Raw genomic sequence first — 14,634 nt, 5'->3', positions numbered from 1 at the left:
GCGTAATATCGAATGTTTGTCCCTTTTGAAAATTTAGTCTTGATTCAAAATTATCACGTAAGGGACTTCCTTATTAAATATCTAGAGTGTTTTTTTTAATAGGTAAGAAATTTTGTCTTTCATATGTTAAAAATAAAATATAACAATATTTATTGCGTGACTTTCTTTTTTGCATCAAAATCTAAACTTTTTAAAATCAATTATTTAATTGAAAATTTACATCAGAAAACATTTTTTATTGGTTTCTAAATATAAATTATTGGTTATTGATTTCCAAAGCAATAAATTTAAATTTTCAAGGTTTATATATTGCTACAAAAGAAGTATAAAAATAATAATCAACTCACAACTTACAACTAAACACCTTTGCAATTTGAAAACTTCAAAACATATTTTTCTTTAATGTTAAATTTTTATAGATATTTAAAATCATTTTAAAATATTTTCAAAACATGAAAATTTAAATCCACAGCACCATAAGAAGTGATTTTTCGTTAAAAAATGTTCCATACGAAGTTTTTGGCTAAACAAACGCAACCATGACAGATTCAAATTGGAATTGGTTTTTTTAATTTTTGTGTTTCCTCGCTTAAAAAATTTAATTTAAACGTATTGGATTTTTTATATGTCAGTAATAATTTGGTATTTCAATGACAGATACAAAAAGTTTTAATTTTGTTTGGAGAAAAACCACGGGGCGGGGGTGGTGTGAGGGACTGAAAATTTCAAATTTGAAGGCTATGTGGTTTGCACGAGCCCTAATTTGTATGTATCAGATGACGGTAAGAAATCGCTTTCTAGTCTCAAGTCAAAATACGTGAAATAATTGCTTAAAATATTAACAAACTGCTGTAAATGCTCAATTTTGGATGAATGTTATATTAGCTACATATTATTCAATGTTTCGTAGATGGCCTTTTGTATTCAATTTTCTAAGTACTATGAAAAAAAGTAGAAGACGTTATCCTACGTCAAAATAAAAAGTATTAAGAAGAGATTAATCATAGCACTAGATAATAGTAAAATATTATTTTTATTCTTTGTAGATGTGCTCGATCAATAGCTCCCCGAGGGCCAGGCTAATTAATTTTTTTGCTGACTAATAAAATAAAAAAGCGAATGTTCGGCATGTTTATTTTAAAAGTTGTTATTACCCTCGGAGAAATTAATTATTTTGCCAATCATTTTTGATGTTTAAAAAAAATACAAACGCGAGGTTTGTTAAAATAATTAAACACAAAGTTTTTTTTTTTATTGTTAAAAAAATGTCCTAATTTTTATTCCATTTAAATTTCAACATTTGATTTGAGTCTCACGCTTTAAACTTCAATCTTATTTATTTTTTATGTTCGATGGAGATGCATTGTTCAAAAATGGTTTCTTAAGGACAACCAAATTGTAACAGTTTCATGCGCTCGAAAACAATCCCCTTTTCCGCAGAAATGTTTGATGTAGGTCGTCGTTGTTTTAACACACTCCGAAAAACCCCACACAACTTTTTGTCTCGTTATAAGTTATCAGTTCTAAATGGTTTATTTTCCCTCAATTTGTTATGAAACCGGCTGACCCAGAGATAACCCCACCTACGTAATTTCTAGTTTCGCTGACGATTAGGAAATTTGAGTCTTGCGAAACATAAACACCTCATTTTGGCATTACCTCGCAATTGAGCAGTTCTCTACGAAATCGGTCTTTTTTCTTCAATTTTAATTTTTGTATTTTTTAATCCGGCTGAAACTTTTTTGGTGCCTTCGGTATGCCCAAAGAAGCCATTTGCATCATTAGTTTGTCCATATAATTTTCCATACAAATTTGGCAGCTGCCCATACAAAAATGATGTATGAAAATTAAAAAATCTGTATCTTTTGAAGGAATTTTTTGATCGATTTGGTGTCTTCGGCAAAGTTGTAGGTATGGATATGGACTACACTGGAAAAAAATGATACACGGTAAAAAAAATTTGGTGATTTTTTTATATAACTTTTTATCACTAAAACTTGATTTGCAAAAAAACACTATTTTTAATTTTTTTTATTTTTTGATATGTTTTAGAGGACATAATATGCCAACTTTTCAGAAATTTCCAAGTTGTGCAAAAAATCTTTGAACGAGTTATGAATTTTTGAGTCAATACTAATTTTTCCAAAAAATCGAAATATTGGTCCCCAAAATTTTTTAACTTCATTTTTCGATGTAAAATCAAATTTGCAATCAAAAAGTACTTTTGTAAAATTTTGATAAAGTGCACCGTTTTCAAGTTAAATCCATATTTAAGTAACTTTTTTGAAAATAGTCGCAGTTTTTCATTTTTTAAAATTAGTGCACATATTTGCACACTTTTGAAAAAAATATTTTTGAAAAGCTGAGAAAATTCTCTATATTTTGCTTCTTCGGACTTTATTGATACGACCTTTAGTTACTGAGATATTGCAATGCAAAGGTTTAAAAACAGGAAAATTGATGTTTTCTAAGTCTCACCCAAACAACCCACCATTTTCCAATGTCGATATCTCAGCATCTTATGGTCCGATTTTCAATTTTAATATATGAAACATTTGTGAAATTTTCCGATCTTTTCGAAAACAATATTTTCAAAATTTTCAAATCAAGACTAACATTTCAAAAGGGCCAAACATTCAATATTACGCCCTTTTAAAATGTTAGTCTTGGTTTAAAAATTTTGAAAATATTGTTTTCGAAAAGATCGGAAAATTTCACAAATGTTTCATATATTAACATTGAAAATCGGAACATTAGCTCCTGAGATATCGACATTAAAAGATGGTGGGCTGTTTAGGTGAGACTTAGAAAAAATCAATTTTCCTTTTTTTAAACCTTTGCATTGCAATATCTCAGCAACTAAAGGTCGTATCAACAAAGTCCAAAGAAGCAAAGTATAGAGAATTTCCTCAGCTTTTCAAAAATATTTTTTCCAAAAGTGGGCAAACATGTGCACTAATTTAAAAAAATGAAAAACTGCGACTATTTTCAAAAAAGTCACCTAAATATGGCTATAACTTGAAAACGGTGCACTTTATCAAAATTTTACTAAAGTACTTTTTGATTGCAAATTTGATTTTGCATCGAAAAATGAAGTTGAAAAATTTTTGCGACCAATATTTCGATTTTTTGAAAAAAACAGTATTAATTCAAAAATTCATAACTCGCTCAAAGATTTTTTGCACAACCTGGAAATTTCTGAAAAGTTGGCATTTTATGTCCTCTAAAACATATCAAAAAATAAAAAAAATTAAAAATAGTGTTTTTTTGCAATTCAAGTTTTAGTGATAAAAAGTTATATAAATAAATCACCAAATTTTTTTACCGTGTATTATTTTTTTCCAGTGTAGTCCGTATCCATACCTTCAACTTTGCCGAAGATACCAAATCGATCAAAAAATTCCTTTAAAAGATACAGATTTTTGAATTTTCATACATCATTTTTGTATGGACAGCTGCCAAATTTGTATGGAAAATTATATGGACAAACTAATAATGCAAAATGGCTTCTTTGGGCATACCGAAGGCACCAATAAAGTTTCAGTCGGATTAAAAAATACAAAAAAAATCGAATGACCGAAATCCTAGAGAACTGCTCAATTTAAGAAAATCTTTCCATTCTTTTTTCGGGTAAAAAACAACTGCTCGCATTCTAATCTACAGAGTGTGTAGATTGCGTTTGACCTACTGTGAGTTCGTTTTTGAACTCAGCACGCGGCAAATCTGCGGGGAATCCACCCGTTGCAACCGCACTATGGACTCTTCCCAGTAACCGCGCCTGTCTGGCTCTTGCCAGATTACGCTGATCAAGATTGACGTCGTTCCGATCACCGATAAGATCCCGAGCAGATTCTGAACGCCGGCTTTGAGAGAAAGTGTAAACTTTCGCTCATCTGAGAGTGCGCGCGCGAGAGCGCACTGATAACGCGGTTACGGCGCAGTAGATTCCAGGTTCTCTCCGTGGTGTGTGTCCGCGGTTGATAAGGACTCGGGGCGCGTCCGATCGTACGGTTGTGGTTGTTTGGGATCCTTATTTAAGCCGGCGCGAGGTACCGTGCGGGATTCAGTTGGTTTGCGGTGATCGTTTGAAGATCTTCCAGGAAGAAGTTCCTTGTAAAAAGAGAGAAAGCGAGGATGAGTTCGCGACGTGGTGAAGATAAGAAAAGTGAGGTGGCGACCCCGTTCAAGCTGTGGGGTGGTCGCTACTCGAAGGGAACCGATCACGTCCTGTCGCGGGTGAATAACTCGTTGACGGTGGACAAGCGGCTGTACGCGGAGGATATTGATGGTAGTGTGGCGTACGCGAGAAGTTTGGCCGAAGCAAAGCTGTTGACGCAGAGTGAGTTTAAGGTGATCTGCTATGGGTTGGAGACGGTGCGTGAAGAGTGGATCAAGGGTACGATCAAGTTGATGCCACGGGATGAAGATGTGCACACGGTCAACGAGCGCAGGTTGATCGAGATCGTTGGGCCACAGATCGGCGGAAAGTTGCACACTGGACGAAGCCGCAATGAGCAGGTCGTCCTGGACATGAAGCTGTGGATGAGGGACGCCGTCAAGGATCTGCTCAAACAGCTGGGTGAGCTGATCAAGAAGATCAACGAAGTTGCGGAGAAGTACATCGACGTGTTGATGCCGGGCTATACCCACATGCAGCGTGGACAACCGGTCCGCTTCAGTCACTGGATCCTAAGCTACGCTTTCTACTTCAAAGAAGACTACCATCGGGTCGCTGAGTTCCTCAAGCGCATGAACGTCCTTCCCCTAGGAAGTGGTGCCCTCGCCGGCAACCCCTTCAACATTAACCGTCACAAGCTCGCCGACGACCTGGGCTTCAACGGAGTAACCTACAACAGCATGACCGCCGTCAGCGATCGCGACTTTGTCGTCGAGTTCAACTTCCTGTGCACCCTAACCGGAGTTCACCTCAGCCGACTGGCCGAAGATTTGATCCTGTTCTCCACCAAAGAGTACAACTTCCTCGAACTCTCGGAAGAGTACACCACCGGAAGCAGCTTGATGCCGCAGAAGCGCAATCCCGATTCGCTGGAACTCATCCGAGGTATCGCCGGTAGCGTTTTTGGCCAGCATTGCGGCCTGCTGATGACCCTGAAGGGGCTACCGTCGACGTACAACAAAGATTTGCAGTGCGATAAGAGCGGGATGTTTGCGGTGTTTGACCAGAGCTTGCTGTCGCTGACGCTGATGACGGGCGTGATTGGGACGATGCGCGTCGACGAGGATCGCTGTCTGAGCGCGCTCGGGTACGACATGCTGGCGACCGATATGGTGAGTACTTGGGGGGTTTGGTTGGGGTTGTTGTAGGTAACTTAACCAAATTAGCGAAGAGCTTCGGGTCATGAGTAGACGCTATAAATTTGTTAGACCTTTATTTGAAAATTATTCAATTCAATAGAACAATCGAAAACATGAGAGAGTCGTTACTACAAAATCATTTCTTAAGAAGTTAACGTAAACCGAGGTGACATTGATAGGATTTCAATTTATTTTCAAATATTATTGAACCGGTAAGACTTCTTTGGTTTCATATATATTTAAATTATCCAATACATGTACATGTAGGCCACACAACGTCCATGCACGTTTTTTCATATTTTTTTTCAATTGTGATTCGAAAAAAATGTTGTTAGGAAACATATTTTTTCACAGGGTGATTTTGAGAGTTCTTTCGTTTCTTTCAAATTTCAGCCTAAAATTGTGTAAATTGAATTGATTTTTTTTTGTGGTTGTCAAAAGACAGGCTAAGACCACAGTTGGTCCATCTGGCCAAATTGAATTGATGAAGTCAGTGACCATTAGGGGAGCAGCATCTAACTCTATCGTGCCTCTAATGTTGCTATACCAGCACTTTGAAGTTCAAGTACAGCATATAAAAAGCGTTTTCAACTGAAATCGAGTGATAAATAGCTCAATTATAGGAAGTGAGCAAGCAAGTTCTTATCAACAGTTTTACAAAATAAATTGTTTAAATAGTAAAACCAGCAAATTGGATGGAGTCAGCAGCGAGTGCTTAACCTGCCAAACATACGAGAATTTTCCCTAGTAAGGTAGCTTTTAATGATTCTCTTATTTGTCAGATCTCCGATATTTTTAAAGTTTCAATCTTTGATAATTTATTTATATGTTGATCATGACATTATCATTATCACAAACTAAAATTTATGATAATCAAGTAAATGAGTTCTAACATTTTCAACACACTTCATGAGTATTACTCTGTATTAATCATAGATTAAGCATCAAGTTCAGTTAAATCAAAGTTCATTTCTATTTTTAAATTATTAGTTGTTGTTAAAATTAATGTTCGAAAAATGTAAACATTAAATCTCGATTAAATTTTCAAAAGGCCCTATCTGCATAGGAAACCCATGAGGGATAGGTTGTTTTGAAAATTTAATCTAGAAATGAAACATTTAATTAATAAATGAATTGATTTTTTTTAATAATTGAATGAACATAACAAGTTGAGCAATCGATAAAATAAATGATTTTATATTTTCTCTATTTAGACTTGATTTTTTTTATTTATCTTTTGTACTAAGAATTAGAATTTCAATTACTCGGTATCATATCGTTTTATTATGTCTTCTGCTGATTGAATGGCCTTTTATTTGACCATTAAATGTTTTTTTAAAATAAATTTATTTAAATAGCTAATTAAATCATTTCCCCAGCTTTTTCACAATTTTGTTGATTTTATGAAAATCTGTATGATATATGAAAAATTAAAAAGTCAAAGTAGTTATATCACAGACATAACCGGAATGGCGCAGACTACGTAAAGTTTTGAGATGTGGACATAGAGTTTTCCATATCTTAATTTTGAAGAATTAGCTAGATACTTGAAATACATTAACGGAATAAGATCGTAAATGGGAGATGGACTCCCCAACAAGACAGAACTTACACACTCCAGTCAACTCAATCCTTATTAAACAATGGAAACATCGAATGTAGGAGAGAAGAACGAAAAACGATTTTTTCGCGTACCGAATGAAAGATTGGTAGCATAATGTGGGGGAGAGAGAGAGGGGTTGGGGAGGAGCAGCCTCAGAAAGCTGTGCAATCCGTCACCCCCGAAGACCAACACTAGTTCCTGAAAGGCATTTCACCGACTCATCACGGGTGGGACGAGAGAAGGGGAGTGAGGCAACTCCGAAGAGTTGGGAAGTCCTCACCCCCTACCACGAAAGATCCAAACGGTCCGGCCATCGAGAGGAAACTGGCTGACGGTGACGACGAGAAGGCGATGCGCACTTCTTTTGCAGTTCTGGTCCCTCTCTCTCCTGCTGCTGCTGCCGGTCCGACGTCTGAGACGTGAATGATGGTCTGAAATCTGGCGCAGTTTTTGAAAACATTTTAAAACATTGAGTTGTTTCAATAGTAAAACTATTTTGCCAACATTGAAAATTTAATAGCAAATTGCTGAATAATTTTCGAATCGAATGGAACCAAAATCGTGCCGATTCGATTTGAGGGAAGGAAGATATAAGCGATTGACGGATAACGCAATATTCCAGGGCCTTCGGCCCGGGTTTTTTGGAATGGCACCCCAGTACCTTCGACAAAGACGTAAGTCTACGTCAAAAAAAATCTTTTCGGAATCAATTGAAATGTGTTCTGTTGACAACTTTCTAATTGATTTTTAACTAAACTATGGCCAAAAAGTTACAAACAGTTTCATACAAAACCGTATTGATTCATTAAAAAAATATTTAAAAATGTTGGGAAAAAGTTTCATCATTTTCTATTTTTGGTTTTTGCCGATTTTGTTCAGTTCAGTTTAGTCAACCACTGAGTGTAATTGTTGAAAAACGTATCGTAGAATTTGATTCATATGACACTATGATAGATCAAGAATTTGATATCATAAGTTGTCTTTTCCTCCTTTTAGTAATGATTGTACTAAAAATACCTAATAAAAATAAGTAATGTTGAAAAAAATCTATTAGTTAAGAAAAATCCTTTTTTTAAGTCGCAATTCGCAATTTTTCGCAATTTTCAGTGTAAGAACGGGCCTTGACCGATCTTATGCACCAGGTTCCCGACGAACACGCACTGCCCTTACACCTACATCTCACCCTTGCTCTGAGTCAGTACGAGCAGCACGCTAGAACACGCTTTGAGTGTTCGTGCCAGGCATGCACACCTTCTTTTCCGGTTACGCATTTTAACTCGGCCGGGGGTGGTACATTACGTAGGGTTTGATGTAAGTATAAGCGCCTAACCATTTAAAGTGTGCCTATCAATTTTCATTAAAGCAAAAACTGTTTTATTTTTAGTTTGAATTCAAAAACTAGTTGTTATTTTACTGTGTATTGTTTTCTCCTGAAATCTTTCCTAGTGTTGAGTCGTGTTTATATGTTGCTATTTCTTTTGTCGCGGTGTTTTGTTACAATTTTTGGTCCTAAGCATGTTATAAAAGTTTACCAAAAATACAATACAGTAATATCTGTGTTAATCCTTTAACCATTCCATAAATTGAGTAAGGGCTCAAACCTCACTTGTTTGAAGAAAAGGGTGAAGATTGATAACAATAGACAGTAACAGAGAATTATTTTATAAAAATCAAGAATCAATAGTAAGAGAATGATGAGCGTATTTTAAAGAATAAAAATGAGAAGCTAGATGTATTAGATGTAAAATTAGACAATAGTTAATAAATAGAGATACAAAACAAGCTTAGAACATAGTAATGATAATTTATAGGACAGATAAAGAATTATTCAAATAAATAAATTCGCAATAAAATCAAAAAAAGATTAGGCAAATGATAAATAGACTTGATATTACTAGCACAGACAAGCTTGTCTGTGTTACTAGTACATTAAGAAAAAGTAAATTTTTTAAGGAAAAAAAAACAAAACAAAGTTTGTTACAGCAGTATCAATTGATAGAAAAGAGTGGAAAAGCTTTGAGAGATAAGAGAATCAAAAGTTAGTAAAATTAAAATCAAATGTGGGATATTAAACAGAAGAATCAGTGAAGAATTGAGAATCAGTAGAGCTTAATAAAAATAGGAGATGGGTGGTAGCTGAGAATGAAGGGAAGAGAAACCCGTTGTGCGATGTTTCAGGTACATCCACAGCAGTTGACTCAACATACTGCGAATTCAAACAATACCTTCTACAATCACAAATTACTTCCCTTTCCCACATTGTCGCGCCCCTTTCTTTTAGCCGTCTCGACTCTGACCCTCGCTGGTCAAAGGTTTACGATCCGTTTCCACAGGCCACCAGCTAGGTCATCATGAAAACCAAGCCAACGTGGAGGTAAGAAAATAGGACACTCGCAAGGAACCAGAGCTGTACTGTTCTGATCAAGATAATTCGGATGATCTAACAGAACTACGGATGTTGTTAGTTGCGCTCCTTCCAGGATGTTCCTTACGTGGACGTCAACCGAAGAGCACGCAACAAGGTCAGTGCCATTGCATGCTCTTAGGTATCAATCCTTGGCCTGCAAGAAAAATCCTTTTTTTTAAGTCCATAACATATTATTATTAGTGTTTTTGTTTCTTAGCCCTGGTCGAAACCAAGGGAGAGTTAAAAAATAAAAATTAACTAAATTACAATTTTTAAGTGTAGTTCTCAAAATGACATATCATTAAAAAAAAACTTTCAACATGTTATATGCAACATATTGAGGAGATTTCAGTTCAATTGTTTATGAATGCTCATCAGTGTTCGATTTGTTCGAAAATTGAAAAAATAATGTTTAATACATTTGAGTAAGTAGTTGAAATAGATTTTTTAATGTATTTAATTTTAGTAATATTTTTTTGCAGGCCCCTGATTTTTTATGAAAATTATTAATTGAAAGGGAGACAAAACTTAAAATATTGTTTGAATCTTGAAAATATATAATAAATGTTATCGTAAATTGAATCTTAAATGCTTTAGAACAAGGGTCCTGGTTGCTCCAAAAAGACTCATTCACTCCGCGACCACAAATCAAAAGCGACAAAAAACTGCTCTGACCGTTTTCTACCGTTTGTCACTTCTACACCAATCGTTCAGAATACTCGCTCTTCCACATTGCCAAATATAAACCTACGGCAAACTGTTACTGATTATTTTAGGGTTATTTGTAAAATCGTTGATTGCTTCTACAACGATTTTTTTCTACTAATATGTTCTTCTGTTGATATTCTGAATGCTCTCAACTAAAAAAATATGAAAATTCAGTTTTTTTGTTGATAAAAATGCAAATGAGTGGTGAAGGTCAAGATGGCTGATAGGACCTATTGCCAACTATTTCTAGTATTTCTTTTCATTTTTTAAATTGATTGGTTGGAGCTATAAATATTTCAATTTCTCAACCAAATCAAAAATCCAAAAGACTCTAATCACTTTTTTCTCTCATCTCCCCAGGCCTACTACCTGGTCCGCCGCGGAATCCCCTTCCGGGAGGCGCACCACATCTGCGGCGAGGTGGTCGCCTTCTCCGAGAAGGTCAAGATCCCGATCAACAAGCTCACGCTGGAGGACCTGCAGGACATCTGCCCGTACTTTGACGAAACGGTGAGCGCCCTCTGGAACTACGAGAACAGCGTCGAGCAGTACACGGTGGTCGGCGGCACGTCCAAGATTTCCGTCCAGGAGCAGATCAACCTGCTGAAGGAGTTTCTTTCCGAGGCGGTGTGAGGAAATGTTTTGCGTTTTAGCGTATAGTAATTTGTTTTTATTTGTTTCGTGTGTATTTTTGTAAACTGTATAAATATCATTTGACCATGTTTTTTTCATATTATATATTAAACTGTAGTATAGAAAAGAGTGTTAAGTCGCTTAAGTATACACTGCAAAATAAACAAAAAAAAAGAAGATCTGTACTATTTTCCCTGTTGTGACTAATAAAGGACCTTGTACAAATCGTGCATCGTAAGCCTAAGTATAAAAAAAATGATTGTCTTTTTATTACTCTTTCTCCCTCGACTCAATCTATCACTCACTTCGCTCACATGCTGAGTCAGATTAGTAGCGCGTTAATGCGGAAAATAAAAAGAAACACCCTTCAAGATTGTTACGTCCTGGCAAGCAAAATTGATAAACATACTTCTTACTGTAATAATAGAACAAAGCGCTGCGCGTGAACTTCCCTTACTTTTTCGCTTAAGAGGAAGTCCTCTCCGGCTTATCGTTTGACCTTTCGGCCTAGCATTTTTGTTTTTTCTCAAAATCTCAGTATTTAGTTAGAATCAAACCACACAATAGGAACAAGCAAACACTGTTTCTATACATTAAGCATCTATTCGTGTAAAGAGAGTTTAATTTCTTTTTAAAGTTTCGCGTTCTGCGGTGCTTCTACACACAAAAAAATCGTCTTCTTAAAAATTATCATTTTTACAAAGTTTGTTCTCTGCATTCTTCGAGATCCGTGTTAGTAAGTGCTACTAAATTTAGTATACGTGCGTGTGTGTGTGTGTTTAAATCACTCTTCATATTTTTGACTCTGTGTTGTTAGTATCAATTCGAATTCGCTTTCTTTCTCATTTTCACAACAATCGATCAACTGTGCTCCCAAGTTGTGCTTAATTTTCAAACTTCGACGTCCTGGCTTCGAATTTCTGTGGTGGTGTGGTCGAGTTGCGCTCACCGGTGATGCTTTCTGGATGATCTGGAAACGTTCAAAGTTCGTTAAGAAAGTGGGTTACAAACAAAGACGTACATGATGGGGATTATTTTAGTCAAAACAATTTGGTTGTATACAAAGAAGCTTTTTTTAGTTAAAATGGCGCAGTTTAGCGAGAAAGAGGTGGGATTTGTTTTAGCCGGTGACCTGGAACGGATTGGAACACAAAGTTTGTGATAAGAAAAGTGGGGGAAAGAACAGCCAGATTGCAGTTGCATGCGGTTATTACTGGTTAACGTCGGTTAGTTTACAAAATTGCATCTCTGATGCTGATTGTGGGGATTTGTTGTTAAAACAAATTAGTAATGGCGCGATGTGTTAGGTAATACCTGTACCTATGATTAAGCCGTTTGGAAAAGACGTCAATGCTGATGGTTTACAAATTTTGCGACGCAAAAGCTCAAGAAAACAAAGCAATATTTTTATTTATTTTACAATTCGTTTGTTTTAAAAATTAACAGAACAAAACTAACGTCTTGTCATAATTGCTTTTATAGATATATTTAAAAAAAACTTTCGCACATTTTCTAAAAACATGAATAATTATATACTGATACACAAGATATGTTTCTTTTTTGGAAAAAAGTCTGATATAAAAAAAACTAAAATATTGTCAAACAAAATTTAAAAAATAAATATTGGATGCAAAATTAAATAAGCAATCGAAAATGCTTGACACATTTTTTTGATAGAGTGTACCGTTTTCAAGTTGAGTAGTTCTCTAAGATTTCGCCTTGAGAAGATGATGGATTTGGTGTCTTCGTCAAAGTTGTAGGGTATGATTAGGACTATTCGAAAAAATAGGTACACGGAAAAAAAAATAAAATCCGATTTTTTTATTTAACTTTTTTTCACTTAAAATTAAATTCTCACAATACGTATTTTTTTATTTTGCAATTTTTTATGTTTTAGGGGACTAAAAAAGACATCTATTTAAAAGATCAGAAAATTTCACAAAAGTTTGATTTTTAGCATTGAAAATTGGACCACATTTTTCGAGATATCGTCAGTTGAAAATTACAGGACAATTAGGTAACACTAAGAAAAACTCCTTTTCATCGATTCGAATTTATTGTGAGGCTGTATCTCACAAACGAATTGCCCGGTTTTCAAAGTTACAGAGAGAAAATTGGGTCTGAGCAAGTGTTACATTGCATGTTATAAGTATAGGAAAAGCGTGACAAAGGGGGGGGGGGGGGGAGGGGGTAAATTTTGGCTGATTTTTGCGTGACGTACTTTATGGATAAAGTCGTATATGGAAAAACTATTTATGCAAAATTGCTTCGGTTAGTTATAGGCACTTTAATTTTTTTTCAACAAATATTTGATTTATAGTTTTGATATCTCGAAAAGTATTGTGTCGATATTCAATGTTCTATCAAAATATTTTCGGTATTTGAAAACATAGCCCAACATTTGAAAATATTAGTGTTTTCAGCCCCTTTAATAAGTTTCTCTTGATTCTAAATATTCGGAATAAAAGTTTCATTTTTTGACATTGAAAATCGAACTAATAGTATGACTAGTTCAAAAATGAGGGCAATTAGGTGACACTGAGATGAACTCATTTTCACAAAATTATACTTTTGCAGCAACTCGATCAATAATGTAAAAAAAACCTTGTAGGAATCATTTGCAGCATTTCAAAAATATTTTTTGCAGGGGTGTTTTTCCTTTATGAATTATTTTTAAATTGCAAGCAAAATATATTTTGAAGAAAAAACATTCAAAAACCGAAAAAAATTATCTAAAAATGCCAATAACTTCAAAACGGTGCAATTTATAAAAAAATGATGCTCATTTTCGATTGCAAATGTGATTTTGCACCTTAAAATTATAATTGAAAAATAAAATATTTTCTGTTTCTTCAAAAATGTTAATATTTTTCAAAAATGTATAATTCTGGTACCAGATTTTTCACCATTTTTAGCTCTAGGCAAAAAAAATGCCTTTTTTTTAGTTCCAAACATTCGAATTTATAAATAAACACGTATTTTTTAGTAATAAAATTTTAGTAATGAAAATAATAATTTAAAATAAATCATGAAAAAAAAGGATTCCAATCAAGCGACAAGACCTTGCGTGTATATAGTTGGAATCAGTTTAAAATATTGTTGATCGTAAAACAAAATTTCAAACACTGCACATTTTGTGAAACTGTTGTTTTTAATTTTTATAATTATATATATAAATCATATCGTATTGTATTGTATATCGTTTTCTGATATATATTTTTCAAGTTTTTCCAACCTTAATCTTGGCATTTGATTGGAACCCTATTTTTACAGCTTGTGTACAACAATATTTGCAAATGTCTTATTCGGCCAAAACATGGCCAAAATCTTTTATTTTTTAACCAAGAATATATAATTATTATTCTGTGGGTTTGTCTTAGATTTAATTTGTACTAGATCTGTTTAGTAAATTTTGAAACGCAAATTCCTCGGCCGACTGATTGCCGGTTTAAAACGTGATGTAAATATTGTTATTGAATTGTGCTGGCGTCAAACCAGAAAACTCAACACGTATTTAATTAATATTTGTAAATCTTTTTGCCTTTCTTACAAAAGAAAGTTTTAAAGTTTGCTTTTGGAAACACGTTTTTCTCAGAAATCATAAAAAATCGTGCACGGCGAGGATTTGTCCCAGGAAAAAATCCTATTACTAAATTGAAGGTTTAGATGCGCTCTTTCGATTGAATTTTGGCCCGAAACCCGGAACTCAAAGTCTGATTTACGAGAGCTCTTTTTCTGAAATACATGAGCGATGTCTGTATCCGCTCTTAAAAATTTGTGTCTTCCATCACTGGAAAACCGCTCGTAAAACCCACAATTTTTATAAGTCAGATCTGTAGCCGTGGGGTCGGAGACGAACATTTTATTTTTCGATTCACAATTTTCGACCAGTAAATGTGGTCAAAGCCATTTTTAGAGGTATTTTTTGGACTATTTTACAGATAACACTATCAAATTAAAAGTATTC

At 34.7% G+C, this 14,634-nt stretch overlaps 2 protein-coding genes across 6 annotated transcripts in view; one reads left to right on the top strand and one right to left on the bottom strand.

Moving 5' to 3' along the window:
• The first annotated feature begins 4,049 nt into the window (after window positions 1–4,049).
• On the top strand, window positions 4,050–10,844 carry LOC120421995 (argininosuccinate lyase). Its single transcript, XM_039585307.1, has 2 exons — window positions 4,050–5,289; window positions 10,395–10,844. The coding sequence occupies exons 1-2, from the start codon at window positions 4,135–4,137 to the stop codon at window positions 10,665–10,667; spliced, it is 1,428 nt and encodes a 475-aa protein (XP_039441241.1). The 5' UTR covers window positions 4,050–4,134; the 3' UTR covers window positions 10,668–10,844.
• Window positions 10,624–14,634, bottom strand: part of LOC120421993 (serine-rich adhesin for platelets) — a 121,285-nt gene continuing 117,274 nt past the window's right edge. For all 5 annotated transcript variants that reach the window (XR_005606060.2, XR_005606062.2, XR_005606063.2 and 2 more), the window contains one exon: window positions 10,624–11,637. Coding sequence is in view for 1 of the 5 variants with exons in the window: in XM_039585305.2 (XP_039441239.1) it covers window positions 11,613–11,637 (25 nt within the window). In the remaining 4 variants the exon portion in view is untranslated. The remainder of the gene's footprint in view (window positions 11,638–14,634) is intronic.

The sequence above is a fragment of the Culex pipiens genome, chromosome 2, assembly GCF_016801865.2.
Source record: "Culex pipiens pallens isolate TS chromosome 2, TS_CPP_V2, whole genome shotgun sequence".
Classification (NCBI taxonomy): Eukaryota; Metazoa; Arthropoda; class Insecta; order Diptera; family Culicidae; genus Culex; species Culex pipiens.
This window is presented reverse-complemented; position numbering and strand designations above follow the sequence as displayed.

What these genes read in the sequence shown, in the direction of transcription:
- LOC120421995 (XM_039585307.1), top strand. Translation starts at nt 4,135, where the DNA reads ATGAGTTCGCGACGTGGTGAAGATAAGAAAAGTGAGGTGGCGACCCCG. An exon ending in ACATGCTGGCGACCGATATG is followed by an intron (nt 5,290 to 10,394) that starts GTGAGTACTTGG and finishes TCATCTCCCCAG; the next exon opens with GCCTACTACCTGGTCCGCCG.